The sequence below is a fragment of the Megalops cyprinoides genome, chromosome 7 (assembly GCF_013368585.1).
Source record: "Megalops cyprinoides isolate fMegCyp1 chromosome 7, fMegCyp1.pri, whole genome shotgun sequence".
Taxonomy (NCBI): domain Eukaryota; kingdom Metazoa; phylum Chordata; class Actinopteri; order Elopiformes; family Megalopidae; genus Megalops; species Megalops cyprinoides.
The window spans coordinates 2,207,867-2,234,868 of record NC_050589.1 but is presented as its reverse complement, the minus strand read 5'-3'; the positions used below and the strand labels follow the sequence as shown (position 1 = coordinate 2,234,868).

The 27,002-nt window shown below is 46.7% G+C and overlaps 2 protein-coding genes across 10 annotated transcripts in view; both read left to right on the top strand.

Moving 5' to 3' along the window:
* Nucleotides 1-274: 274 nt before the first annotated feature.
* On the top strand, nt 275-12,330 carry emc1 (ER membrane protein complex subunit 1). 2 transcript variants are annotated; one of them, XM_036533019.1, is made up of 23 exons: nt 275-372; nt 1,076-1,203; nt 1,471-1,536; nt 1,710-1,803; nt 2,048-2,176; nt 2,574-2,700; nt 2,848-2,994; nt 3,092-3,259; nt 3,526-3,597; nt 3,840-3,938; nt 4,184-4,280; nt 4,660-4,776; nt 5,242-5,250; nt 6,153-6,352; nt 7,332-7,481; nt 7,695-7,856; nt 7,965-8,084; nt 8,396-8,533; nt 8,802-8,975; nt 9,637-9,847; nt 10,349-10,433; nt 10,977-11,106; nt 11,267-12,330. In XM_036533019.1, exons 1-23 carry the CDS (start codon nt 281-283, stop codon nt 11,444-11,446), a joined length of 2,895 nt encoding a protein of 964 aa, XP_036388912.1. In that variant the 5' UTR covers nt 275-280; the 3' UTR covers nt 11,447-12,330. The 2 variants fall into 2 exon arrangements, with proteins under 2 accessions (XP_036388912.1, XP_036388913.1); XM_036533020.1 differs by lacking the exon at nt 5,242-5,250.
* A 1,073-nt stretch (nt 12,331-13,403) lies between these two features.
* ubr4 (ubiquitin protein ligase E3 component n-recognin 4) overlaps nt 13,404-27,002 on the top strand; it is a 61,958-nt gene continuing 48,359 nt past the window's right edge. For all 8 annotated transcript variants that reach the window (XM_036533518.1, XM_036533517.1, XM_036533513.1 and 5 more), the window contains exons 1-18: nt 13,404-13,528; nt 14,970-15,067; nt 16,329-16,432; nt 16,968-17,097; nt 18,788-18,927; nt 19,354-19,456; nt 19,877-20,018; nt 20,223-20,347; nt 20,457-20,581; nt 20,841-20,900; nt 20,999-21,189; nt 23,772-23,871; nt 23,982-24,119; nt 24,479-24,596; nt 25,428-25,615; nt 26,198-26,354; nt 26,553-26,638; nt 26,791-26,960. In XM_036533518.1, the coding sequence (XP_036389411.1) occupies nt 13,404-13,528; nt 14,970-15,067; nt 16,329-16,432; nt 16,968-17,097; nt 18,788-18,927; nt 19,354-19,456; nt 19,877-20,018; nt 20,223-20,347; nt 20,457-20,581; nt 20,841-20,900; nt 20,999-21,189; nt 23,772-23,871; nt 23,982-24,119; nt 24,479-24,596; nt 25,428-25,615; nt 26,198-26,354; nt 26,553-26,638; nt 26,791-26,960 (2,300 nt within the window). The remainder of the gene's footprint in view (nt 13,529-14,969; nt 15,068-16,328; nt 16,433-16,967; nt 17,098-18,787; nt 18,928-19,353; nt 19,457-19,876; nt 20,019-20,222; nt 20,348-20,456; nt 20,582-20,840; nt 20,901-20,998; nt 21,190-23,771; nt 23,872-23,981; nt 24,120-24,478; nt 24,597-25,427; nt 25,616-26,197; nt 26,355-26,552; nt 26,639-26,790; nt 26,961-27,002) is intronic.

Genomic DNA, 27,002 nt, shown 5'->3' with positions numbered 1-27,002 from the left:
ATATCGTCTCGCTAGTCGTGAATGATCTCTGATAGTATAACCCAGGTCCTGCAAGAAATTAGATAGCCCACACACCGCCTGACGCGAACGACACGTATATTGAATACCAAACAAAAACTAGTAACAGTTGAATATTAGATTTTATTAACGGCTAAAGAAAACCAATTTCATTTTTTCCCAGTGACCGTAAAGGCAGGCATTTGTGAGACGTTCTTTTAAACCAGGTCCTTGTTGCTAGGGCATTATGGGCCATTGGAGGATTGAATTTGTCCGTCGCAGTATGGCTAATTTTTCGGCTTGGGTTACGCTTTTCTTTCATTTATTTTATTTTTCTTCCGCTGTTTTTGAAGACCAGGTTGGGAAGTTTGACTGGTGAGTATGTCTCCACAAGGAAAGTACATGCAAGTTGCTTAACTGTTTGATAATCAGAAGGTAAAGTCTTCAGAGACAGAAAGAGGCACGACTGTCAATGCCGGCGTCCCTAGCTAGTCCCTAGTCAGCTAACTAGCTGTTAGCTGCACCCTTTAGCAGATCTTCCCGACTGTGTCCTTCGCTTTGTCGAGGTTGGTCATGATCAGTGGCTAGCTCGCTATTTTTTGGCAGATTTTTAGCTAGCGAGCTATGGTATTAACTAACAATCTACACATTTTTACTTATTCATTGAAATGTAGCTACTTAGCTGTAGGACTTGGTTTGGTCCCTTACCAGTTAGAGATAGCTAACGTTAGAGTCTGCCTAGGTTCCTTGAACATGATGGTCCCAACTAGTTAGCTACATTTCCTCGACTGCTCCAACTGATCGACAGTAGTTTTCATACCGAAGTATGAGGAGTTTAGCTGAACGATGTGGTGTAGGCTATTCATGTAGCAAAGCTATACAGCTAACTACCGTGACATCATTTAGAGATGCAAATGTAGCTATGAAGTTAGCCATGTCGGTTACACGTGCAAGTTATCCATTTAGCAAAATATTTTGACACATCAGATATAATCATCTAAAGCCGCCACCGAGATTCGACTTCATTTTCTCACTGTGGTTGTTCTAACTCCTACCGTGTTTGACTTTTATATTTCAGGAGACAGCAGTATGTCGGAGAGGTTCGCTTTGCATATTTCGATGCCCCTTCACAGGCATCCAAAAAGCTGCTGCTTGCTACTGAGAAAAATATCATTGCTTCCCTCAACTCCAGGACTGGAGATCTTTGTAAGTAGTGACATGACGTGCTTCTCACCTCTTAAAACCTATCACAGAGGTTACTGTGTGGTTCATGATCGTATGCCTTGCTCATCCACAGCCTTGGTTTAGTTGCATAGAAACAGTTGAAAGTTGACAGTTGAAAAGTTTTGGAATTTGACTTCAGAGTGTTCTTCTGAGCAGGGACTTAACTGGATTTTTCCCCCAGGTCTTAGTGCCAGGGTGGTGAGGGCAAGTCCCCTTCAGAATAAATGTTTCTTTCGATCTCTTCCTCAGTCTGGAGACAGGTGGACAAAGCCGGCCCGGAAGGACACATTGACATCCTGCTGGTCCATGGACAGGGTAAGCTGGAGACATTCAGGGTTCTACCAAGACCTCCCGTTCAACCAAACAACGATGTGGAATGGATATTCAAAACAAAATCTGCTGTAATGGAGCTCTGCCAGTACATGCTAGCGCTTGCTGTTGCTGAGGTGAGTGTCTGGTGACACTGTGTTGCTGTTCGTCCCTTTCAGATGCTGTGATGGTGGTGGGGAACGGGCGGTTGCTACGGTCGTGGGAGACCAACATCGGTGGCCTGAACTGGGAGGTGGTGCTCGACACTGGCAGGTGCGTTCGTTAGAAATGGCAGGGGCTCCGCAGACAAAGTGACAGTCTTTAGTTTCACAGGTACCTGTAGCCAGAAAGTTGCAGAAATGACTCTTGAGTGGGGCATGGCTGTTGCACCTTTAATAAAGTTACTTAAGTGAATTTTACTGAATTCTGTATGTCCCAGTGGATAAGGGCATCTGCTGAGCAAGTCTATAATTATGTCAAATGCTGTGTGATGTGTAAGGGCCCTTCTGTTCCTCAGCTTCCAGTCTGCTGGGCTCGTTGGGATGCAGGACTCTGTGAAGTATGTTTCTGTGTTGAAGAAAAGCGCAATTTCCCTCCACTATCTCTCCAATGGCCATCAGAAGTGGGTAGAGAACCTTCCTGACAGGTAGGGAGAAAACCTGCTGAGGTCTAACCTTCAAGTCAAAGGATCCTCCAGTGGAGGAATCTATAGCCACTCCAGACACCTTGTCAAAACATTTCAGCTCAACTTTGGAGCCCTGCTTGGAAGTATACTTGCAGTTCTTCTGCACGATTTTCATCCAGTGATCCTTAAACAAGGAGGATATCAGGACCATTACTTCATAATGCGAATGAGATACTTTACAAGAATTTATCTAACTGGGTTGTGAAGCCTGTAATGGTATTATAAAACTATTGGGACTTTTTTCATTAGAAAAATTCATAGAAACTTTTATTACTTAGAGGGGCCCTGTTCTCGCTGTGGAGTCTGGACTCATTGTACGGTTAGAATACCCTGCCATATGATATCATGTGACCCACAGTGACACCGTGCAGTACCAGGCTGTGTACTCTGGAGGCAGTGGAGAGGTCTACGTGTTGGGAGTCGTCCCTCACTCTCACCTTGCCATCGTTGCGTACAACATTGAGGACGGCGAGATCATGAAACAGGTGTCACTTCAACCCCCCCCCCCCCCCCCCCCCCTGCCCCACCCAACACTTCCGGAAAAACAAAAAGACAAATGTGCAATGTTAACATTATCACTTGGGCGTCTAAGTTCCCGTGGGTGGGATTGCCTGTGATTGTGTCGTCCTCAGACTTCAGTGGAAGCTCCCTGGCTGTCCAGTCTATCCAGCTGTGTGGTTGTGGGGACCGGTGTGCTCATGTGTGTGGACTCTGTGTCCCTCTACACCCTTCCCCTGCAGTCTGAGGAGCCAGCAGAGATGAACCAGATCCTCCTCCAGGTACAGCCCGTCGACTGCAGGTTTCTGTCCGGATTTGTGCTGCTGTTTCTTTGACCATGCCATGACTGTAGCTCCCTGGCTCCTTTGTCCTCTGCAGTCCCTGGGTCTGGAGGTAGCGGCCGGGTTCCAGCCGGTTCTGGTGTCCACTCAGCCCCACCCAGCTCGTTCTCCTCTTTCCGAGTTCTTCCTCAGATTGGGCCCAGATCACCACATCCTGCTGCAGCTGAAAGATGGCATCATTAGTCCATTGAGGAACTTCCAACCGGTATTGTGGACCCTCCCATGCCTGCGGTCCCTGTGAAGAGTGTTCAGTGTCTGAAAAAGTGGTGTTGTTGATAATTGTTGACTAGTGATCTTCACTGCACTGAGTCTTTGCATTTAGTTTTCATTATACCTCCAGTGTTGTCGCCAAGTAGTGATGATTGGTATACGTAAATACAGTCTTTTATTACCTGTTAAACATGTCAGTAAATTAACAATGTGTTTTTAAACAATGCAACTGAATAAGCAGAGGTTATGCCACTGTTACAGGCTATCCTGGTCTCTTTTGCAACAACTGGGGAGAAGACTGTTGCTGCTGTCATGTCACCTGTAAATGACACGGTCAGTTTTGCCAGCTTGTTGATATTTAAGATGGATTTGAACTTGTGCTTTCCCAAATAGTTTTAGTATACGTGAATGGCAATAGACGAGTCATTTATTTAAATCTGTACCAGGTCATATTTTGGCTTGTAGTGCAGAGCCTTATATTGTCATCCAAAAGCACAACAATCCTGACAGCATCTTTGTTGAGTAATGTCGTTTGTAGTACGTCTGACATGTTGAAACCTACGCCCTCCCAATAGGCCTGCAGCATCACTCTGTTCTCGGCTGACTCTGGGCGGAGACTGCTGGACACGTCTGTGATCTTTCACCTGGACCCCAACGGAGGAAAGCCCCTCAGGGTCAGTGTGGCAGGGGAGATGCCCTTACGCCACTTGATTGAAATCTTGCCTACAGTACTAGATTATGCACAAGAGGTTGTTGGCTGTCACAGAAGCTGCGGCGCAGTCAGTGGATTTGAGAAGGGTGATGGCTGGTAGAACTGTAATCTGTGGTGTGCCGTGGAAACGCAGCTGTCCGTGTTGTCTCAGGGTGATGTCAGAGCTGCGCAGTAGGCGTGGGTGTAACAGGTGTGTCTGCATTGCAGCTGCACGTCCACGCTTTTCTGAAGAAGGACGACTCTGTGGGCTACAGGGTCCTGGTGCAAAGCGAGGACCACGCCCTCACCTTCCTGCAGCAGCCCGGTGAGTGTGGCACAGAGGTCAGACGACTGTCCTTGCGGGTTCAAATCCCAGACAACGCCCTGCTCTTCTGTTGTTCTTTGCTCATAGCTATGTATCCAGCGATGAGCAAAGAACATAACAATGTAACAGTGTGTGGCCGATGACATCAGGGTGTCCTCAGATCCCCCATATTACTTTTTTTACTTATATTTACTTTATTACACAACATTTATATGTCATCAAATGGTCACAGGAAAAGGTTGACCAGGAAATGACACTCTGTCCAGGGTTATCAAAAAGCTTAGTCGCACAGTTTATCTGTCATGTATCCCTGCTCAGAGTAACACGCTAGGCGCTTGTTTAGGATTTTGGATTGATTACGGGATATTTCCTTCTGCAGGCCGGGTTCTGTGGACCAGGGAAGAGGCTCTGGCCGAGGTGGTTACCATGGAGATGGTGGACCTGCCACTCACAGGGACACAGGCAGAACTGGAGGGGGAGTTTGGCAAGAAAGCTGGTAAAGTTCACCACAGAGGGGGGAATATGGAGTCAAGGAACAAGGAGATGAACCAGGGCTGATTTTTTTTTTTTTTTTTTTTCCCCAGTTTGTATAGATCTAGTTTTTTAGTTGCATTGTTGACTTTCTAACATTTGCCTGTAACATCACTTAAATCCATTTCCATCATCATTTTGTTTTGGTTTGAAATTTTGGCAAAGGTTATGGATTTGAGGCTGAGTTTTGTGTACAGGTGAGGGTTGGGTTAGTGGCTCTTGTAGGACATTGTTTGCGTTTATGTATACTGATTCCTGGAGTATGTGCTTTTTGTGCTTGCTGTGAAATATGTGCTTCATGTCCTCATGCCATCCCTCCATCTGTCTATCTTCACCTCCAACGGTAGTCTTCCTCACCTCGTCTCTCACTTATGTCTCTGGCTTATGTATTTTTTTCTTTGCTTTTTCTCAACGCTGCGCTTGGATCCAGCCATTCAAGGTAAAGTGACGGGCCTCTGTGAAATGCGTCCCCTCTTCCTCTCCTTATCTATATGCCTGCAGTGAATGTGTCCTGTTTGTGTATGTGTGTTTATGTAGAATTAGTTTATGTAGAATACTACAGCAGAATGATTCATTTTAGCATAGTCTTAAGGAGCAGGACTCGTAACCGAAAGGTTGCCTGTTCAGTTCTCTGCTGGGGCACTGCTGCTGTACCCTTGGGCAAGGTACTTAACCCAGAATTGCCTCAGTAAATATCCAGCTGTATCAGCTGTATAAAATGGGTAACGTAAAAAAAACTGTAACGTATGTGGGTCGCTCTGGTTAAGAGTTTCTGCTAAATGCCAGTAATAATTTGTTGTAATAATGATTCATTGATCACACGATCCCTGGAGCCCGTGTTTGTGTCCGTACTGGTGACGATTGACTGAACATCTTAGTTTTTGCTCTTTCTTGGTGTCAAATGAGGATGTAGCCTTTGAGCGCCTCCACAAGACGATGGTCGGTGAAACGATCTGGCCACACGGAGAACAATACCTTTTAGTATAAAACAGTTTCACACCACAATGGAAGCTATTAAACCTGGAAAATAACAATACTCATCACTAGCAATCAATTTCAGTGCAATTATTTACAGAATTTTAGCAGATGATATGCTTATAACCAATCAGTGCCATTTAAAAATAATGCAGAAGTCATAACACTGGAGTAATTACTTGAGAAGTGTGATTCACAATAAAAATGTCTGGCACATTTAGAAGCAGCGTGTGTAATTGAGCCGTCAGATGGAGCGTCTTCAGGGACATCTGGGGTATGATACTGATAAGACACCTGAATGGATCAGGTAATGAGGCGAGGCTGCACCCCTTCCCTGACACCCCCCCCTTCCCCTGTGCTCTACAGACGGGCTGCTCCCCATGGTCCTGAAGCGCCTGTCGTCACAGCTCATCCTGCTGCAGGCCTGGATCGCACACCTGTGGAAGCTCTTCTACGATGCCCGCAAACCCCGCAGCCAGGTGAAGAACGAGGTGACCATCGAGACCCTGGCCCGGGACGAGTTCAACCTGCAGAAGATGATGGTGATGGTGACCGCCTCTGGGAAGGTGAGGTGGTGGAGTACACAGCTAACTGGCTGGCTTTGGGTGATCTGTACAATGACGAGCTCTGCCACTTAGTCAGAGGTCCATTTGATGAAGACCATGTCCTTGCAGAATTGGATAGGACAGTATTTGCTTTCTCGGGGTGTGTTCACATGTACTGCTAGAATTCAAATGGAATGGGGATTAAATGTTTTTGCAGACATAAACATCAAACTGGCGTTCAAAGGCAATGGAAATGTGGAAGGTACAGGGGGTAAACAAAATGATGAGAACAGGTCAATATCATCATGATCCTCTGGCACATGCCAAACAGCCTGCTTCCCATGTTGTCTTTTCCGCTACCATGTTGAACAGTTGGTATGTGTTATGATTTGGCAGCCATCTCATAGGATTCCTCGAGTCTAATTATTACTCTGAATATATACTCTGGCAGAAGTATGGACAAGGAACGCACAGACATTTTAGGCAGCCAGGTACCCTGTGGACTCCTGGAGTGAGTGTTGCTGTGTTTGGTCATGAATCCCACTGACTGCTGTGGAGTGAAACGGGATTTAGCTGAGCAGTACAAAGTGTGAATGGAGACCTTGGTAATAGTATGTTCAGAATCTGAAGATGGCCAAAACACATACATTTTACACTTATTCATTTGGCAGGTGCTCTTATCCAGAACGTCTTACAAGTAGTGCATTCAATAAAGTTATGCAATTAACTGCAGAAGTACAAATCATTAGTGCGATCCTTGGAATACAGTGCGATTGTGGGGAAACATGGCCACAAGGGGAGTACGTGGCGTTGTAGGTTGTAAAACCACTGCCAGTGTCTAGCATGTCTTGCACTGAGCTTATGCCACTCTAAAAGCTTGAAGTGCCAGCAAGCTTTTATCTTCTATGCTTAAATCGTGAGTGCTTTCTTTACTTTATCCTCTATGCAAATTTCATGCACCCTGAGCCCACAGAGTGACTAGTGCTCTTTTCTGGTTCAGCTCTTTGGCATCGACAGCAAGTCAGGGACCGTGCTGTGGAAGCACTACCTGCAAAATGTCCAGCCCAACGCTGCCTTCAAACTGATGGTGCAGAGGACGACCGCCCATTTCCCCCATCCCCCACAATGCACCCTGCTCATCAAGGACAAGGTAGCGCGCTCCGGCCAACCTTTCCGAGAACCCTTAAAGCCAGGCTGTAATCTGGCGCTGTTTGGTTTAGCCCCTGACGTCGCAGAGTGTTTTGAGACAGTAGAGGATGTGACATTCTAGAGTTAAATCCTTGGCATTTTGGTGGATCTTGCTCCTTTGGGGGAAAACGATTGAGACACAGAAAATGGCATGAAGGTGTGTTTGTATCTCTAGGAGACAGGACTGGGCTCCCTGCACGTTTTTAATCCCATCTTCGGGAAGAAGAGCCACATCACTCCGCCTGTCCTGCCACGGCCGGTGCTCCAGTCTCTGCTCCTGCCCCTCATGGATCAGGACTACGCCAAGGTCCTGCTGCTGATCGATGATCAGTACAAGGTGAGGAACCTCTAACCAGGCGCTCAGGGTATGAGGGGGTGCTGTCTTCCTTCCTAAATCTCTAGTGCTGTCAAACATGCACCTATGGGAATATTGTGCTCCCGGCAGGTCACCGCCTTCCCCTCCACAAAGCATGTGCTGCAGCTGCTGCAGGAGGTGGCGTCTTCCATATTCTTCTACCTGGTGGACTCCAGTCAGGGACGACTGTCGGGCTTCCGTCTGCGCAAGGCAAGCCTGACTGCTTTGGAGCTGTCGTGGCTCTGTGTCAGAGGTCCTGTGATGCCTGTGTTTGCTTAGTTTAATCTTGGGGCGGCAGTGTTGCACAGTGGTTAAGGAGCAGGACTCATAGCCAAAAGGTTGCTGGTTCAATTCCAACCCAGCACTGCTGTTGCACCCTTGGGTAAGGTACTTAACCCAGAATTGCCTCAGTAAATATCCAGCTGTATAAATGGGTAATATGTATATTTAAAATCATAACCTATGTAAGTCGCTCTGGATAAGAGTATTTGCTAAATGTAATGTAATGTAATCTCTCCCAGGACCTGTCCACTGAGCTGATCTGGGAGGTGGTCATCCCCACGGAGGTGCAGAGGATCGTGGCAGTGAAAGGGAAGAGAGCCAATGAGCACGTCCACTCTCAGGGGCGTGTCATGGGGGACCGAAGTGTGCTTTACAAGGTAGCCATAGAACAGGATGAACCCATCGCTGCCCTAATGTCTGCCACAGATACAGTATGGTATCTGAAGCCACAGAGCATTTATTTTTAGAATAAGTTAAAGCAGCAAGAACTTTCAAGAGTGCAGTTCCTTGTTAAGGTAGTATGGGATAATGATGCTAATGATGAATTTAGATCAAAGACTTTTATGCATTGCGATTTATATATTAAAATGTTTGAGCTACAAAGGTCCAAGCACATGTCTGTGTGTGTGCGCTTACGCATTTCAGTACCTGAACCCTAACCTGCTGGCGGTGGTGACGGAGAGCACAGACTTGCACCAGGAGCGCAGCTTTGTGGGGATCTTCCTGGTGGATGGCGTGACCGGCCGCATCATCCACGAGGCGGTGCAGAGGAAGGCCCGTGGTCCCGTCCGCTGTGTGCACTCGGAGAACTGGGTGGTGGTGAGCATCATGGGGAAAAAACTCATTAGTGACTGTTGCTGGTCAGTCGTAATGACCATTAATACCAACTGTTACTGAGTGTGCACATTACTGACTGCCAAAACCTTGAATGAAAGAGGGAGTATGAGATTCAGATTACCTGAACTGGTGATGTTCGTACAGGGCTTTGAGGATTTTCATTGTTATTGTGATCTTCTTTAGCTGTATTTAATTCGTTGAACTATAGCTTTGAGTAACGTCCCTGAGTTTTAGCTGCGTTTCATGTAGTTTTTTAAAATGTTAAGATAAAGACACCACATTTACTGCCCCAAATATCTTAGACCACTGATTCTCAATCCTGCTCCTGGGGCTGCCCTGCTCTGCACGTTTTCCATCTTTCCCTGCTCCACCTACCTTACTGAACTCATCAGTGGCACTTTTGATTAGCTGAGCACACCTGATTTAATCAAGAGCATGTTAGTAATTTCAATCAGGTGTGTTTGGAGCAAAGATAGATAGAAGATATGCAGGACAGGGGGGCTCCAGGAGTAGGATTGAAAAACAGTGTCTTAGACTATACATGGTCAGGTGAATGATTTAATCGAGTGAATTCCTTAGTAAGTGTGAGAATAGTGCTGTTACTTACTTGACACGAGTTTTGCCCTGTCTCCGTTCCTCTCAGTACGAGTACTGGAACACCAAGTCTCGCAGGAATGAGTTCTCCGTGCTGGAGCTGTTTGAGGGGACGGAGCTGTACAACAGCACAGTGTTCAGCTCTCTGGACCGACCGCACCTCCCTCAGGTGCTGCAGCAGTCCTACATCTTCCCCTCCCCCATCAGCACCATGGAGGCCACCCTCACTGAGAAGGGCATCACCAGCCGGCACCTCCTGGGTCAGTGCCTCTCTGTCAGGGCTCGTGGGGGTGGGGGGGGGGTGGGGGTTTGCTGGACATCTCCTCGCACTAAGGAGTTGTCCGCATACATCCAGCGCAAATTTGACTGATTCATGTAGCTGCTTTACGACGGATGTTGCTTTCCATCATTTTATTTCAGCCCACAGCTTTGGGAATATTGAATAAATAATACATTTCATTTATAAAAAAAAAAAAAAACAGATTTTCACAAACCCAGAGTACTCAGCAATAAAACAGAATCTAAAATATAACATTAAATATAATATGAAAGAGCTAAACAAGATGTTCCAGAATGACATGGGAGGGGTTAATAAAATCAGGAATATGTAGCTGAAAAAAACCCACATTAGAAAAGAGAGGCTTTTATATATGTCTTAAATAAAATGTTTAGTATACTAAATGTCTGAGTCTCTGAAGTTTAAACATTTAAATATATTAACTTGTGTATTTGAAGTTGTTATCTGTATGTTTTGTCTGCAGTGGGGCTACCATCGGGAGCCATTCTTTCCTTGCCTAAGATGTTCCTGGACCCACGCAGACCAGAGATTCTCTCAGAGCAGAGCCGGTGAGTTCTTTGCCAAACCCCACTCACGGCTGTGGTCTCATTCGCTGACCCGTCAGTTAACAAAGAAACCTCATTTGTGTTGCTCAGAAGCCTGAAAAAGCCAGTATATATTTTTGAAATCAATACGTTTTAACATGCCTAATAACGCAAACAAATTTGTGCTGAAGTACTAAACGTACAGGTGCAAGGTGCAGATGGTTTTAGTCAATCAGCCTTCAGCAGTATAAATCCTCAGTAATGATTGCAGGATTAGCCCACATGCATTTAAACAAGACACAGTGAATTTCTGAAGCGAGAGAGAAGCTGTTGTGTAGTAGATCAGCTACGCCCTGACAGAATGGGAGCCCGTCACGCCTTTATGTTCCTGGAAAAAAGTCTAAATAAACTGCTGGAGCACTGATATCATTTCAATAAAAAGTGTAAGATATTCCAGATCATGGACGTTATATCCAGCTATAGTTTGGCTTTTAATGCAAAGAATGGTGCAATGGGAAGTGAGAGGTTTAATGATAATTAGATTATTTCACTCCTTGTGTATTCCAGCGAGGAGAATCTCATACCTTACGCACCAGAATTGCCGATACGCACAGAATGGTTCGTCAATTACAATCAGACTGTATCAAGAGTGAGAGGAATCTACACTGCCCCCTCTGGCCTGGAGTCCACATGTTTGGTAAGACCTGTTATAGCATAAGGATTGACACTGTTGTTGTTTTCTGATGGAGAGCATACAGTGCAGAATGTGCTCTGTAAGATGCAGTTAAACACCAGTCTCTGCATAAAAGTGTGTTTACTGTGCAGGGACCTCATAATATAACTCTTGTTCCCTGTAGGTTGTTGCCTATGGTCTTGACATTTACCAGACTCGCGTCTACCCCTCCAAGCAGTTTGACGTGCTGAAGGATGACTACGACTACGTGCTGATCAGCAGCGTTCTGATTGGCCTGTTTTTTGCCACCATGATCTCCAAACGACTGGCGCAGGTGAAGCTGCTAAATCGCGCATGGCGGTAAGGACCGCGCCTGCGGCCCGACGACCCGGCCTCGACCCGCTATGCACGGACGGCCCCCCGACGGCGGCGGGGCGACGGACCCCGGCCTCACTTTGCTAGACCACGAGATGCGTCCTGATTAGATTCGCAACTAGAGCTATGCAGGGGATCCTTGAACTCCACCAACATGGAAGGAAAGGCTGTGAAATGCCATCGGCCGTTGGGACAAAAAGGCAAAGAAACTTAAAGCTCCGGTCCTGGTTTAATTGGCGTTCTTTTTTATTGCCGGTTTTTGTTTTGTTCTGATCTTAAATTACTCTGTCTTTCCATTTAAACTGTGCCTTTCAGGGCGAGCTCACGAAGTCCATGTTCCTGTTTAACATGGGAAGTGAATGGGTGAGCTGAAGCAACTTCCCGCAAGTCACAGGTTAATATACTCCACATGAGGGGTTTCTTGCAGATCACGTTAGATCGGTGCAGATGTTTGCAGACTGGTATGAGAAAGGTTTATTGTGCTGTGTGTATCATGGAATGTTTTAGGAGCAGCTTCCTTTTCATCTTGATAAACCATTTTTGTATTTTTTTGTTTTGTTTTGTTCCATATTTTGGGTAGCCAGTATTGTGTTGCTCCGTTCTGGGTCAGAGTGCAGGTGGGAGTGTATGGGGGTGGGGTCACAGATTCAGGAAAAAGAGGCAGAAAACAAAGAGGTACTTGAAGACCTGTTCAGTTGCACATCATTATGAATTGTGCAATAACATTATAAATTGTACATTTTCCCAAAATTTCAGATTTAAACATAATGGTTTAATTGTGTTTTTTTAGGTGTTGGTTTGAAAGGCTGGGTCTTAATAGATTCTTTTTACATGAACAATGTAATTTGTCACAGAAGTCTTTGAAGCACTGGATACACAGTAATTGTTTTACTGGTTTATTTAAACTAGGTTTGGCTACTAATGGTCTTTGTATAGAATATTTATTATGTAAAATTGTTTTGATTAATGAAATTGCTAGCAAAAAGGAATTAATTAGTATAAAAGCAGGTAGGCTTTCAGGCATATTTTTTATGAAACGCCTAATTGAAAATGATTGACATTCAGCTTCCTGTGAATTTTTATTTTTTTTCTGTTGAAGGAAATGCTGCTCATTAAAATCTACATGCATGTTCTGGTTGTCCCCTTATGGTAATAATTGTGTGTGAGAGACACACTACAGTATTATGTTATTTAAAAGAAAACAAGTCAATCTGGGGAATGTAGAATGAATTTAGCAACTGGGAACATTGTGGAGTTGGTCTTCAGGTTCACCCGTTTTCTTATTTATAACATAGCTGAAGCAACGTATTAAATAAGCACAGAACATGAAATGACCACAAAGGTTTGCAGGCTCCTCTTTTCAGGCATTAATTGGTAAATATATGTTCCACAACCATCTGCCTTTGTTTTAATTAAAATGGTTCTGATTAAAAAGTAAACACACTGCAAGACCAAATCTCACGGCTCCTGTCTTTTTTTTTTAATTCAAGAAGAAAGTATGCATAGTGGCAAAGTTGCAATGGCAGGACAATTTTTTTTTTTTGGGGGGGGGACTTATTGTTAAATATCTGTCCACATATAAACGGTGCTCTGTTGTAATTTGTTTTTGTGTTGAGACCAAATTTCGGCAAACAGTTTTGTTACACAATACAGAATCATATAGAATAAATCATATTTATTCTCACGGGTGACCACTATGCCTTCTTTACAAATAAAGGCAAACACATGATAGAAATAGAATTTTTGACCGATTACTTTTGAGAACAGGCAGTTTCATATTTGAAATATACAGTATTCGAGCTACCGTGTGAGAGTGACGTCATCAAAAAAGCCGCTACAGTAATCGTGCTGTCGTGATCGCTCGCGTGACGCCACTTCCTGTTATGTTGGTGGCTGGTGATTAACCTCATTTCCTTCCTGGAGGTTGTCTAATACGGGATCTCAAGATGGCGTCGAGTGGAGGAGATGGAGAACCCGAGTGGACTGCCGCTGTGCGACCGCTTTTATCAGCCTCGTACACGGCTTTCGAGACGAAAGAGCTACCTCAGCTCGTCGGATCCATCATAAACAGGTAAGATGCGGCCCTGTCCGTGGATCGCATGGACTCAGCTCTCAGGGAAACGACTCAATCCGAGCTCGGCGGTGGATCCTGAAACAAGAATCTGCTTTATCATCAGGCCGAACTGAGGTGGGGGCTGATATATTAAAGGCAAATCCCCATTACTCGGCAAAAAATCGCTGTCGTTTGGGCTCCCCCAGGTCACTCGATGCTCCGAGTTAAACGTTTAATTGCGTTATTTCAACGTGACTGTAAAAATAAGTGTACAAGGATAGATGGACGCAAAGACGGAAAGCGTCTGAGCTTCCCGTACGCGGACCTGTCATCGCCGATGGGTTTTGCTGTTCATGGTTCTGTATCTAAAGTTGAAAACATGCTACCATTAAAAAAAATTGCTGCTAACTATACCGTTATGGTCACGTTTTGTTTTTTAAATAATAACATCACCAAATCCTCCTTAGAAGTATGTTGTCAGTGTAAATTGGGCTGATGCCTAGTTAGCAACAGTCAATACTGTAGCTAGTAAGCTTGGCTAGCTAAACAACACACGAGCGAACTAGCGCTTGCTAACTAGGTAGCTGCTACACGGGCTCGGATACTGCGAATGCGTCGCTGCCTATCTCGTTGATTATAGGAAAATGTTGTCACAAGTAATTCAGTGACTGTAATTTTCTCATTCTTTGAGTGTTGTTAACGTTACAGCTAGACGCTGAGTTTATATCTCCGCTGAGAAGAAATCACTTGGTTTTGATATGTCATTAGCAGGCTAGCTTGCTAGCCAGCTGGCTGTTTAGCGCTGACTATTGCACTATAACATCTAGGTGGTTAGCTCTTGTATGCTGAGCAAGATGTCATGATTACTTGTTAGTCCATTCCGTCGTATTTACGGCCGCTATCCGGTAGGTACATCGCAAGTGCAAGATTTTCGTAGGTAGCTAGACTAACTAGCTAAGGCGAATCGTTCCGCTCAGATTGCTAGCTGGCTCTTCGTGCGGCTGACACCGATCGCGTTACTGCGTGGTGATTCAGTGGGCTGTTTGGAAAGAATGTGCGAAGGTTTCATTTTCTCACTCGATGACACACCCATTGTCGCTCTTCTTTCACTTTGTAATGTTTATAGAATTTGATACAGCAAGCATTTCGTACTCCTTGTGAAGCATTTTTTAAAGAAATGTAAACCGTCAGACTTTCCAATTCGTTGCACGGACATGTAGTAGTTGTAGCTAAGGGACAAAACAGATTGAGAGGAGTTTACTGAAGCTCAAGTCCAGAGTGTCTTACAGTTTTCAGCCATCAAGAGTGTGATACGGAAAAGCTTTTTAGATGTGCGCTGACTTCAAAGCAAAGTCGTTAGTGGTGGTAGGTTATAGGTACTCCAGGTGTAACATGTGGCATCGATTTGCAGACGTTACAAACCAGCTAATGATGTTTTTGTGTTTCCGTTTTGTTGCAGTGATTCTGAGATTCTTCACCATGACAAACAGTATGAGCCATTCTACTCGTCGTTTGTGGCTCTGTCTGCACATTACATCACCACAGTCTGTGGACAAAGTACGTATTTGATTTACACCCTCATCACACTTGCAAAACAGACTTCAGTAAGGTACTGTGGGGAAACTGAAGGGTAGTTTGTATGCCAACTCTCAGCAGTATTGTACATCTCTGTGATGATTACCTGTTGCAAATGTGTGCAAAGCACCAAACAGGTTTGCGTAACAGAGGTGAGCTGATGATACTCAACTCAATTCAGTAGTTTTAGACTGAGTGTAAGCCTGGCCTGCATGAGTATGGTCCACAGTTGCAAATTTAGCAACTTTTCATAAAGTAATCGAAGAGGTTTGATATTTTCAGTCTCAGTGTGCAAGTGGAACTTGGGTAATATTCACATTTTACGACAGGTTACAAATCCTAATAAAAGGTTTTTAAATCACCTACTTCAAAGCAACAGAAGATCATCCTTCTTTAATCTGAGGCACTGCCTGGTTCATTAAACATGCGAGAAGAGAAGTCTTACCAATGTTGAGCTTGCAGGGCTTGCCTGCACGCACTCTTTAAATTGTGTGTATTTGGAACAGAATTCTGCTTGGGTTACAGTATTATTTGTAATTATTTGGCATTATGGTGGCAGCATTTATGTTTATGGGACCACCAAAGAGTTTCTGAGCAACCTGTGCTCATTTTTACTGCTTTGTAAAAACACTAAATTACTGTTCCCTGTGCATTCCCTGAGGAGCAGCACATACATGTATAACATCGTGGCGGGAATTGTCCTGTAAAGCTTAGATGTTCAGCATTCGTCACTTTATCAGATTATGCAAAATGGGACTGTGCATAAGGAACAAGCTGGTTTTTGCATGGGTGACGACAGACGGTCAGTTGCTGTGGCTATAGTTGCATCTAGTGGGACAGCTGACAAGTAAATATATCTTCCCTGCACAATGCATTGCTCATCTATAAACAATGTCTCAAGACTCACCAGAAAACTGCAGCAGTGTTTGATTTTTTTTTTTTTCTTTCAACTGTTCTGCCGACTTTGTTTTCAAAGAAAGGGGACGTCCCATACAGAAATATTACTGGGGGACACAGGAATACGACATGGCTCATGGCTGGTTGCGCATTACTGTTTTTAAGTTGTGAATAAACGCCACTTATGCATAGAATACAGTAAAGTTCTGTCATCTGGAGATGGACGCCACAGTAGCTTCTGAGAATAACGAAGCAGACTTAATGGTTAGATAATGTGGAAGGCATGTGATATAAGTGAGGAAGGTGATGGTCTAAACTACTTCTCCTCTGCCTCTCCCGACCCCAGTTCCCAGAAATCAGCTGCTGTCGGTAGCTGCAGCCTGTAAAGTATTGATTGAATTCTCATTGCTGCGACTGGAGAACCCGGACGAGGCATGCGCAGTTTCACAGGTGAGGTCTCTACCTGTCCCCTGCACCTGTCTCTAATAAGCTGAATTTTACCTATGTCACTACACTGCAGTTAATCATCTTGGTACATTGGCATGGCAAGCTGCAAGATGTAGTTTGACATTGATACATGCAAGCACTGAAAGAGTTAGGGTTTGTCTGTGGTTAGATTTACAGTTGTAGAAAGGTTCAGGGTTTGAGGGGTAGATCTGAGGTTGGGGCTTGGGTTAGAATAAAGAGGGGAGTTTATCTAGGTAAACTGCAATTATACAAACCACAAAAACTACCACATTTGTTTCTGTGTTTCTGTGCAGTTGCTATGTAATGATACGTCATGCACTAGCTCTGAAATTAAATACAGCATTGTCGCATTGGTGTAAGGTCACACTGGTATAAGGTGTTACTCGGCCCCTGTTCTGCACGTTTGAGTGAGCCGAGTCTCTGCAGGCAGTAAATGGTAGAGTATGCGCTTAGTCATACCCGCCTGCCTATTCCTCTCTCTCTCTCTCTCTCTCTCTCTCTCTCTCTCTCTCTGCAGAAGCACCTGATCCTGTTGATAAAGGGTCTCTGTACTGGCTGCAGCCGCCTGGATCGGACAGAGATCATCACATTCACTGCAATGATGAAGTCTGCCAAACTGCCCCAGACCGTCAAGACACTCTCCGATGGTAAGGCCTCACCGGGAAAAAGTGTCTCCTCTGAAAATGCTTTATGCTCTGATTTGAGGTTTGGTTGCCCTGGTGTGGAAGTGTAGTGGATGGCAGAGGTATAGGTACTGTAGCCACATTTTTGAGGTTTTGAGGAGTGAACTGTGGGCAGTTCTGTGTAAATGGTTAATATGTAAAATTTAAGTTATGTGGGTTGCCTTGGATGGTGGCATCTGCTAATCACATGAGTAGATGAGTATGTAGTGTAACCATGGAAGAAGCCTGTTTGTTTGCTTTATGTGCATATTATGTGCATATTTTTTCTGGTGTTGAAGCTGTGATTCAGTGGATATCACAGCAAAACAATGTTCTGGCCATGCTCGCGTTTGAAGGTAGAAGGCCGTACAACATTTCTCTTTGGCAGAGAGCGCTCTTTCGAGAAGTTAATTATGCCAACAGTGCCCTCGTGGTGACTGGCATCGTTTAGAAGGTTAATCCGTTTGTTTGTTTGTTTTTCCCTTGCGTCTCGTTTCCGGAGCATAAGAACTTCTAGTCTCTTCTAAGGCTGTCGCTGTTGAGGCAGAGTCAAAGTGTAAAATCGGAGACCTTCTAAGAACGTTGTGCGAGCGACACAGAGGCGGTTAACTCTCAATGCTTAATTTGATTTTGTGGCCTTGTGTGAAACTGCACCGTGGCGGTTGGGTCCCTGTGACAGCACATGTTCCAGGGCCGGGGTTTGGGGTGTGTGTGGGGGTGCTCTCCCGGTTGGGTCCCTGTGTCAGTGCATGTACCAGGGCTGGGAGAGAGGTGTGATGGGTGTGTAGGTGCTGGGGGGTGCTCTCCCCCCCCCCCCCAGCTTGTGCGGTCGTGCAGTGTGCGGTACGTTCAGGCGATCGTGCAGTGCACAGTACATTTGCTGTCTGTGCTCTCGTCCTCATGCACCATACTGGCTGACACAGCAGAGCCTGCACACAGGACGGGAAGAGTTCCAGCGCTCCAGCAGACAGGAATCCCTGTCCGCAGCACTGTTTCAATGAGACCGGACCACTTGCCTCTTGTCAGGGGACGTTTCCCTTGTTTTTGGGTCTTTTTCTCCCCTGTGTACCCACTGGAGTGCATGCAGTCTGATCTTCCCTGGTCCGTCGCTGTTTCAGTAGTACAGAGGCATGATGGGTAAATATTGGCCTGTGGCACGGGGACAGATGGGATGGACCCGCTTGCCTGTTTTTGATGGGCAGTTTGCACTACAGTTTGTTTCATGCCTCAGTTTTGTTTTGTCTTTCTTTTGGTGAAAGTCTGGCTTCCACTACAAGACCTGATGGAATGTGACATAATGGAGACATTTATTGGTACACATGTTGCTAGTTTGGAAATGTTGTTAATTTTAGATATGATCCTTTTGGGCCATGTACTTTTTTAGTTTCAATTCACTTGTTGTCGCCAGGAGGAAAATTCTGGCCGCTGTGAGACACTTTTGTGCTTGTGTTGTACGGTCAGAGCACTTGGAATAGTCTAGACAGTGTCTTGTCTCCCCAGGGTTTATTAACCTTTTTTTACTTGTGTCAGACTGCCAGATGGAGATCCCTGTTTCTCTACTGTTGTCAGATGAGATTTGTCATCCTGCGTTTCCAGATGAATGCTTGCACGGACAGGAATCTCCATCTTGATGCTGTGTGTGTGTGTGTGTGTGTGTGCGCATTTGTGTTTACAGTGGAGGACCAGAAGGAGCTGCCGTCCCCGGTCAACCCCGAGCTCCGACAGAAGGAGGTTCAGATGAACTTCTTCAACCAGCTGACCTCTGTGTTCAACCCTGACATGACCGCCCTGGCATCGCCCTCGGCACACACACAGGTCAGCCCTGCAGGAACACCCTCAGCTCTGACCGCAGATGAACCGCTTTGTGTGGTGTATAGTACAACCGTCACAGTAACAATAACTGTCTGGCTGAACAGAAGCAGAGTATCGTCGCAGTTACTGTAATGTTTACGTCAGTCCAACTAACAGTACCGCTTATATTGTACATCTCGCAGGTAGTGAGCAGCTACTAATTGATTCTTACTTGCTTTGTGCCGTTAAGGGATTTGTGTTCTAAATTGTATGGGCAGCGGTGCTTTTAATATTTGCCCCACTTGCATATTTGCTGTTTTTGTTTGTGCAGCCTCTGCATTCATATGTTCTAAAGTTCTAAAGCTCTGGGGGTCACCCTGATAACGTCATACTGATCATAACAACGATGGTAGGGATTAATGTGTCCTTTTGCCTGATGTGTTCTCACAGGCTGAGAGTGAGTGTGACGACCAGGCCACCGCCGACCAGGCCACTCAGGCTAAAATGAAGAATGCCTTCATCTCCCAGAACGTGTCCAGTTTACAGGAGCTGGGTGAGTGTGGAGCACAGAACTCCGACTGGAAGAACCAGATGCAGAAACCGCTGTTTCACACACGCACTTACTCCCACTCGCCCTCACTTTCTCATCCATACATTCACTCACACACAAACACTCGCTCCCTTAGTGAGCAGCTCCCTCGGCAGTGCATAGCAGTAACAATGTTCTCCCGCTAAAGGGCCAAATACACAGCGAATTATTCTTGGACGCTGAACAGTGCCTATCATGATCACATTTTGTCATGATCCAGCATATCTCAAAACGGGTGTTGCGTGGCTTAGTGAATCCCGGTGCTGTCAGCCTGGGGCGGGTATGTCAGGTGAGCTGGTGAGCAGGTGTGCAGGTGAGACGTGTGCAGGTGCGCAGGCGAGAGGTGAGCGGTGCGCAGTGATACTCCATCTGCCCTGTCTGCAGGGGGCTCAGAGAAGCTGCTCCGCGTGTGCCTCAACCTGCCCTACTTCCTGCGCTACATCAACCGCTTCCAGGACGCCGTGTCGGCCAACTCCTTCTTCATCATGCCGGCCACCGTGGCGGACGCCACCGCCGTCCGTAACGGGTGAGTGCTCCCCGACGCCACTGTCCCGAAAGAGGAGGTGGATCTCCTGGGTAAATCGTAGCCCTAGCACTACACCCGTGGTCTGTAAAACTCCCTTTAGTTGTGCTTGTGTGAGTACAAAAGCTTGAATGGCGTTTTGAACAGAGAAGCCCGTTCCGGGTGCGGTGCTATGTGTTGACCTCACCCCCCCTCCCGCCGGCTCAGGTTTCACTCCCTGGTGATTGATGTGACGATGGCCTTGGACACTCTCTCGCTGCCTGTGCTGGAGCCTCTGACGCCCGGGAGGCTGCTGGACGTCACCGTGCTGGCGCTGAGCTGCCTGTACGCAGGTGAGTGAGCGCTCGCGGGGCCAGGGGCGGGGCCAGGGGCAGGGCCAGGGTGTGCTGTGCTCACGGGGGCGGTCCAAACGGCTGTGTGCCTCTCCCTCCCCCCCCCCAGGCGTCAGCGTGGCCACCTGCATGGCCATTCTGCACGTGGGCAGCGGTCTACAGCTGCGCACCACCTCCACCGGCTCCAAGGAGGAGGACTACGAGAACGACGCTGCTACTATCGTTCAGAAATGCGTAAGCAGCCCCCTTCTCTTAAAGAAACACGCATTCAGAGGCATCTCTCCAGGAGATGTACACTTTGTGTCATTTTGACCTTTCAGCAGTACCTTAAAAGACATTTGTAGGTGTCACTACAGCAGATGTGTGTATTTGTGGCATTTAGAATATTACAGCAGGCTGTGAACATTACATTAATTACATTAAGCATAAGGCATTTGTTTGTGTTCCCCTGTGTTGATGTTTTTTTCTTGGCCACTCGCTGTCTGCCTAACAGCTGGAAATCTACGACATGATTGGGCAGGCCATCAGTAACTCGCGCCGTGCTGGAGGGGAGGTGAGTTGTGAGCGGTGGCAGCGGATGTCTCGGCTTGTCGTTGAGATCACCGGCGTGACCCTCAGGTGCTAATCGCTCGCCCCTGCTTCTTCCCACAGCACTATCAGAACTTCCAGCTGCTGGGGGCCTGGTGTCTGCTCAACAGCCTCTACCTGATCCTCAACCTCAGCCCCACCGCCCTGGCCGACAAGGGGAAGGAGAAGGACCCGCTGGCCGCCCTGCGGGTCCGGGACATCGCTGCCCGCACCAAAGATGGGGCAGGATCCCCCAAACTGGGGCCAGGGAAAGGGTATGTCTGACCTGGGTTCCTCCCCGAATCGTCCCCTACCATGTGCTTGAAGTGGTGCTTAGTCCTGAACTGATGTAAACATACGGCCTGAAATGCGGGGTAAAACTGTGGTGTTACGCAGTGCGGCTTGTCATGGGGCAGCACTGACACAACCATTAGGAGGGACCAGTCCGCAGATGTGGAAACTATAGTCAGGCACTTTAGGTCCTTTATACCCTGTGCAGTCTGCCATGTACCGTGACCGGATGGTGAAATTCCATTTTTTTCTGAGGTATGAGAGGAATTCTCCTCATCAGCAGACACAATCTGTAGATGAACTATGTGAAAATGAAAGATGACCATGATACAAAGGCCGGGTATAGACAGCTAAAAGGACACACATACAGTAAGCAAAAAAGCAGATGTGATACAGAAAATAAGGACGAAGAAGGGAACCGGTGTTCAGGCTTAACTGAACAAGTGAGCATAATAAATCATCACTAAGGAGAAACCACCACTTGGTGGAATGGAATTCTGGTGGAATGGAATGGAATGGAATGGAATGGAATGAAAATGGAATTCTGTGCTGTAAACGGTCATGGCTCAAACACTGAGATGCGAGAGAACAGGGATGTGAGAGGTAAAGATGATATTGTATCCATGGTGCCCTGGGTTCTGGTAGTACACCCAGAGGTCCATCCTAGTCATATTTCTTAGCTTCACATTTAAATATTACCCTAAAGAAACAGAAAGGAAAGCGAAATGAACAGCCACCCAGGCAGAAGGGAGGTGGTTTGGTTCCTGGCTGCATGATTGGAATGGAAGCGATACCTAATGTGAAGATGATATCAGAAAATTACACGGTGACTCAGAAAGAAACGCATGCCTCATTGATTACGGTACCTTGTTAGAGTGAGATAAAGTACCCTCTGAATTGGATGAATGCCTTGGTAGAATTTAATTGGAGGGGAAAGTAATGACTTGTATCGCAAATACGCAGTGGGGCCGGAGGGCAGTGCATATTTGGGTTATATATTACTTTTCATTATCAAACCGACTGCTGTTTGACAGGGAAATGCATTATTCCCCTGCCTTTTAACTCTCTACAGAAATGATTCTTGGGGAAATTGGAGAGAATTGGAAACTGGAGTTCTGTGGTCAGAAAATGACTAGAGGGATACTGTCTCTGAAAGTTCAGAACGTGTGCAGAAATGGGTGACATCAATAGAGGCTTAGAATGTTTGCATGGCAGAAGTTAAATGAAATGGATAAATGCAAGTAAATTGCGAAGACATTTGACATCTGTGTCTTGAACACAGGCTGCCATTTTAAGGTTCTGCATTATGCTGCATTTGCAGTTTAGGTAGGTGACCTTTCTGACAACAGTGTTGTGACGTTCCTGAATTAAGTCGTTGATTGTAATGCTTGAAAGAAAACTGTCAGAGGAGTATTTGCAGCAGTGAAACAGAATGTTTTAAAGTGGAAATTCACTGGTTTTCCTACATAGCTGGAGACTGGCACCACCCTGGAGAATGTGGTTTGCACCCCCCTCCAATTACCTGATACTTGGGATGCTGTAACACAGCATTTTGAGAAGGGATCTTGTTGCCATGGAGACAGATATAGTCCAGTCTGATCTTTGGGTGTAACAGGGATTGTCATTCGATGCTTATCAGAGTAGGTGGCAATAAATTTGTTTTCTTGTTTAAAGTCGTTTAACTTGGTTAGCTGAACATTGGGCTAATAATACAGTCCTTATTGTTTATGATGCCCTTATGAAATATAAAGCATTCAAAACATAAAACATATTTCTTTCCAGTTAAAAAAAATATGGCTGTAGTACAGAATACGGAGAAGAGGAAATTGTGGTAAATGCATTCATCTCTTAAAGAAATGTTGACAGACGTTTTTCAGATGTGTCTGTCATGTTTAATTTAGCAACAGTTGAGTTAGTGGGGAGGAACATGAGAGGAAGTCACTGATGTCAGAATGCAAGACTGTGTCAGTGTATGAAAAGACGAAACGAATGCAGAAGTCAGATGTAGGAAGGAAATGCAAAGTGTGTGAGTATAATTAACGTGTTCCGTTTGTCTCCCCATACGGCATATTCATTCCTGTTCCACTCTGAATGAGTCAGGCACGTTATAATGGATAAACTTAAACTGATAAAAAGGAAGAAAATGGAAATAAAAACAGAGGGGTGGTTCTTAAAACTGGTAATAATTTGCAAAAGTTGAAATTGTTCAACCGTTGTAAATCGGCAAACATTTATTTGAAGCATGCAGACCTAAGTAACAGTCTGTTAATGCTAAAACTGAAATGGGTAACTGCATGTCAACAAGTGCACCAACATCTACCCTGTGATCTTAAGCACTTTGCACATGCATCTACTTTTTTTTTTGGCTGTTTATAGGCAGGCCAGCTCTGCTCACAGATGAGGAAAACTGAGATTGGGGCATTACTGTGAATACTGCTGATAATGGATTTTCATGCTGTACTGCCCTCGGTTGTTGGGTAAAGACAAGGCCCTCTGTTGGCACGGAGGTATTTTCTGCACGTTTTTATAATTTGTGTCTCTTTGGTCTTGTCTCTGTCCCATGCAGACACCAGGGCTTCGGAGTGCTGTCTGTCATCTTGGCAAACCACGCCATCAAACTGCTCACCTCGCTGTTCCAAGACCTTCAAGTAGAGGCATTGCACAGGGTGAGTGCCACATGTGGAATACAGCCTTTAGTCCTCCAGGGCTACAGGGGGCAGCTAAACTAGGGTTTAGCATTAGAGCAGCCCAGTGACGCTGCTGTTTCTCCACACAGGGTTGGGCTAGCGACGGGCCCCCAGCAGAGCTGAACATCATGGCTCAGAGCACCTCCATCCAGAGGGTGCAGAGACTCATCGACTCTGTGCCCCTCACCAACCTGCTCTTCACCCTGCTCTCAACCTCCTACAAGAAGGTATGCAAAGCTGCAGCTGCTTTCCCATTCACGGTCACAGCCATGTGGTGGAGGTCCCCTGATACAGTGAGTCACAATTCATCTAACAGTGTTTTCAGGCAGCTTGGAGAGCATTCTGCAGCCAGCACCAACGAGTAGCACCCACCTGCTATGCAACAGCCATTACAGCATATGACTTGTGGTGGAGAGGAGGGAGTTATTAGCCAAACATAAAAAGCATGTGGAGGACATTAAGAAACTCACCATAGGGTCATAAACAATCGCACCCAGCCAGGACCTGTCTCATCGAAAGCACCGTATGTATTTATCATGATAATTTATCATTTATCATGGCTTCCTCGTGTCGCTTTGTGTCTCAGGCCTGTGTGCTCCAGCGGCAGAGGAAGGGCTCGGTCAGCAGCGACGCCAGCGCCTCCACAGACTCCAACACTTACTACGAGGACGACTTCAGCAGCACGGAGGAGGACAGTAGCCAAGGTGCAGAGGCCTGAGATCACTTCCCTTTCTGGCCACAAGAGGGCAGCTCTTACGCCTCTCGGTGGAGCGTAAAGGCAGCGTGAGCTCTCACTCAACAATGAGCTCTCAGCGAAACACGTTAAAAAGCTACGAAGCCCACGCGCTCACAGTTTTCTTTTTCTGTTGAGAGTCTCCGTTTGTCTTCAGAAGTCACTTGCTTGGCCCGGCCCTGTTTTGAGAGTACAGGTTCATTCTCTCCAGGCTAATTTTTTTCAATGACAGTATTTCCCCTTTTTCTTACTTCAGAAGTGAAACCTCATGAACATGTCTGTATGGCTGTCAGCTGTTGCGTAGAGGTGGAAGGTGAGCCCAGCTTTGTGTCACCCGTGCTGGCGTCAGAGTCTAGGCGGGTGAGGGGAATGGCAAAGCAGATCTTTTGTACTGGCAGATGTGAATAGGTGGCAGAGAGCCGGGCATAGTGTAGAGGCAGATTAGTGTGTCATTGGGACAGGAATATGAGTGTGGAAAATGTTAGGGGAATCATCAGGAGGGGAAGGGGCCGGTGACGGTGTTTACTCTCTCGGCAGAGAGAAGAGAGGAGAGGACAGGAGCAGCTTGTGTTTCAGGTCAGCTGATTTTTTGTCTTAGGCAAGACATGTGCTGTCCACCCCGCTGTTGCAGTGAGCCCTCTGTATTGTCCCCCTCCCACGATAAAGCCGCCAGCGGCAATACGTTGTCCCAGCTTGTAGAAGCAGTACAGCACTCTTTGTGGGATTGAGTTATTTTTCTGTGTTTCTTTTCTTGTTTCTTTGTGGCTGTTGGGTTTTAAGCTCCTCGTCCTTTGCGTTGCAGATGACGACAGCGAGCCTATCCTGGGACTGTGGTTCGAGGAGACCATCTCCCCCAGCAAAGAGAAGGTGGCCCCCCCGCCGCCACCCCCACCCCCGCCCCTGGAGACCTCTCCCCGGCTGAAAAGCCCCAGCAAGCAGAACGCTGGCGAGAACGGCAACATCCTGGCCAGCCGCAAGGACCCCGAGCTGGTGAGCGTTACTCACGCTGCAGCGTACACGCTGCGCTACACACTGCAGCACACACGCTGCGTTACTCATGCTGCAGCACACACGCTGCGTTACTCACGCTGCAGCACACACGCTGCGTTACACACTGCAGCACACACGCTGCGTTACTCGCACTGCAGCGTACACGCTGCGTTACGCACTGCAGCGCACACGCTGCGTTACGCACTGCAGCGTACACGCTGCGTTACGCACTGCAGCACACACGCTGCGTTACGCACTGCAGCACACACGCTGCGTTACACACTGCAGCACACACGCTGTGTTACTCACACTGCAGCGTACACGCTGCGTTACACACTGCAGCACACACGCTGCATTACTCATGCTGCAGTGTACACTCTGCGTTACACACTGCAGCCTCAGCGCAGTGTGTTGGAATGGGAGGAAAGCAGGGCAGGATGTGAAAACAGTGAATATGCAATTAAAGAGCTCAAAGCAGAGAGGCCTGTATATTCTCATCATTGAATGTGTGTAGTGCTTGTCTGGAAACAGTCTGTAGGGCTCTGTCTTCAATGCTGAGTCATGATTTGATGTCGGTTGCAGTTCCTGAGTCTGGCCTCCAGCATCCTCAACTTCATCACCACCTCCATGCTGAAGTCCCGGAACAACTTCATCCGCAACTACCTGAGCGTGTCGCTGACCGAGCAGCACATGGCCACGCTGGCCAGCATCATCAAAGACGTGGACAAAGATGTCAAAGGTCAGTGACGTTCCCTGTAATGACAGTAACACACACGCCCGCAGTGAGCGCCCACAGATTCACTGGCTGGTCACCGGAGTCTGAACTGTGCCATCTGCATGGATCTGGCTCTGAATGCAGATTCATTCTGAATTTGAGTACACTTTCTTCACATCTGTGTATGTTTTATAAACTGCACTTTCACCGTCTTGCCACTAGGGTCCTCTGATGAAGACTTTGCTGCAGCTCTGTATCACTTTAACCACTCCCTGGTGACATCAGACCTGCCTTCGCCCGCACTGCAGGTGAGAGGGGGGAGCAGAGACTCCCGCTGAAAGGTCACGCACTGCAGTCAGCGGGCTGCAGTCTTTCCTCTGAGACGTTTGTACTGAGGGTTGCACTGAAACGCAGATTTGGTTTGCTGAGACGCGTGACTCTGCTGCTCTCCGTTACCCAGAACACCTTGCTGCAGCAGCTGGGCGTGGCACCCTTCTCCGAGGGCCCGTGGCCCCTGTACATCCACCCGCAGTCCCTGTCTGTGCTCTCCAGGCTGCTCCTCATCTGGCAGCACAAGGCCAGCCTGCTGGGGGACCCCGACGTGGCTGAGTGCATGAAAGTCTGGGAGAGGTAGGCGTGGCCCCGGAACCGGCAGCCAATCACATCCTTACA

What these genes read in the sequence shown, in the direction of transcription:
- emc1 (XM_036533019.1), top strand. Translation starts at nt 281, where the DNA reads ATGGCTAATTTTTCGGCTTGGGTTACGCTTTTCTTTCATTTATTTTAT. An exon ending in TGAACCAGATCCTCCTCCAG is followed by an intron (nt 2,995 to 3,091) that starts GTACAGCCCGTC and finishes TGTCCTCTGCAG; the next exon opens with TCCCTGGGTCTGGAGGTAGC. An exon ending in CACCTTCCTGCAGCAGCCCG is followed by an intron (nt 4,281 to 4,659) that starts GTGAGTGTGGCA and finishes TTCCTTCTGCAG; the next exon opens with GCCGGGTTCTGTGGACCAGG.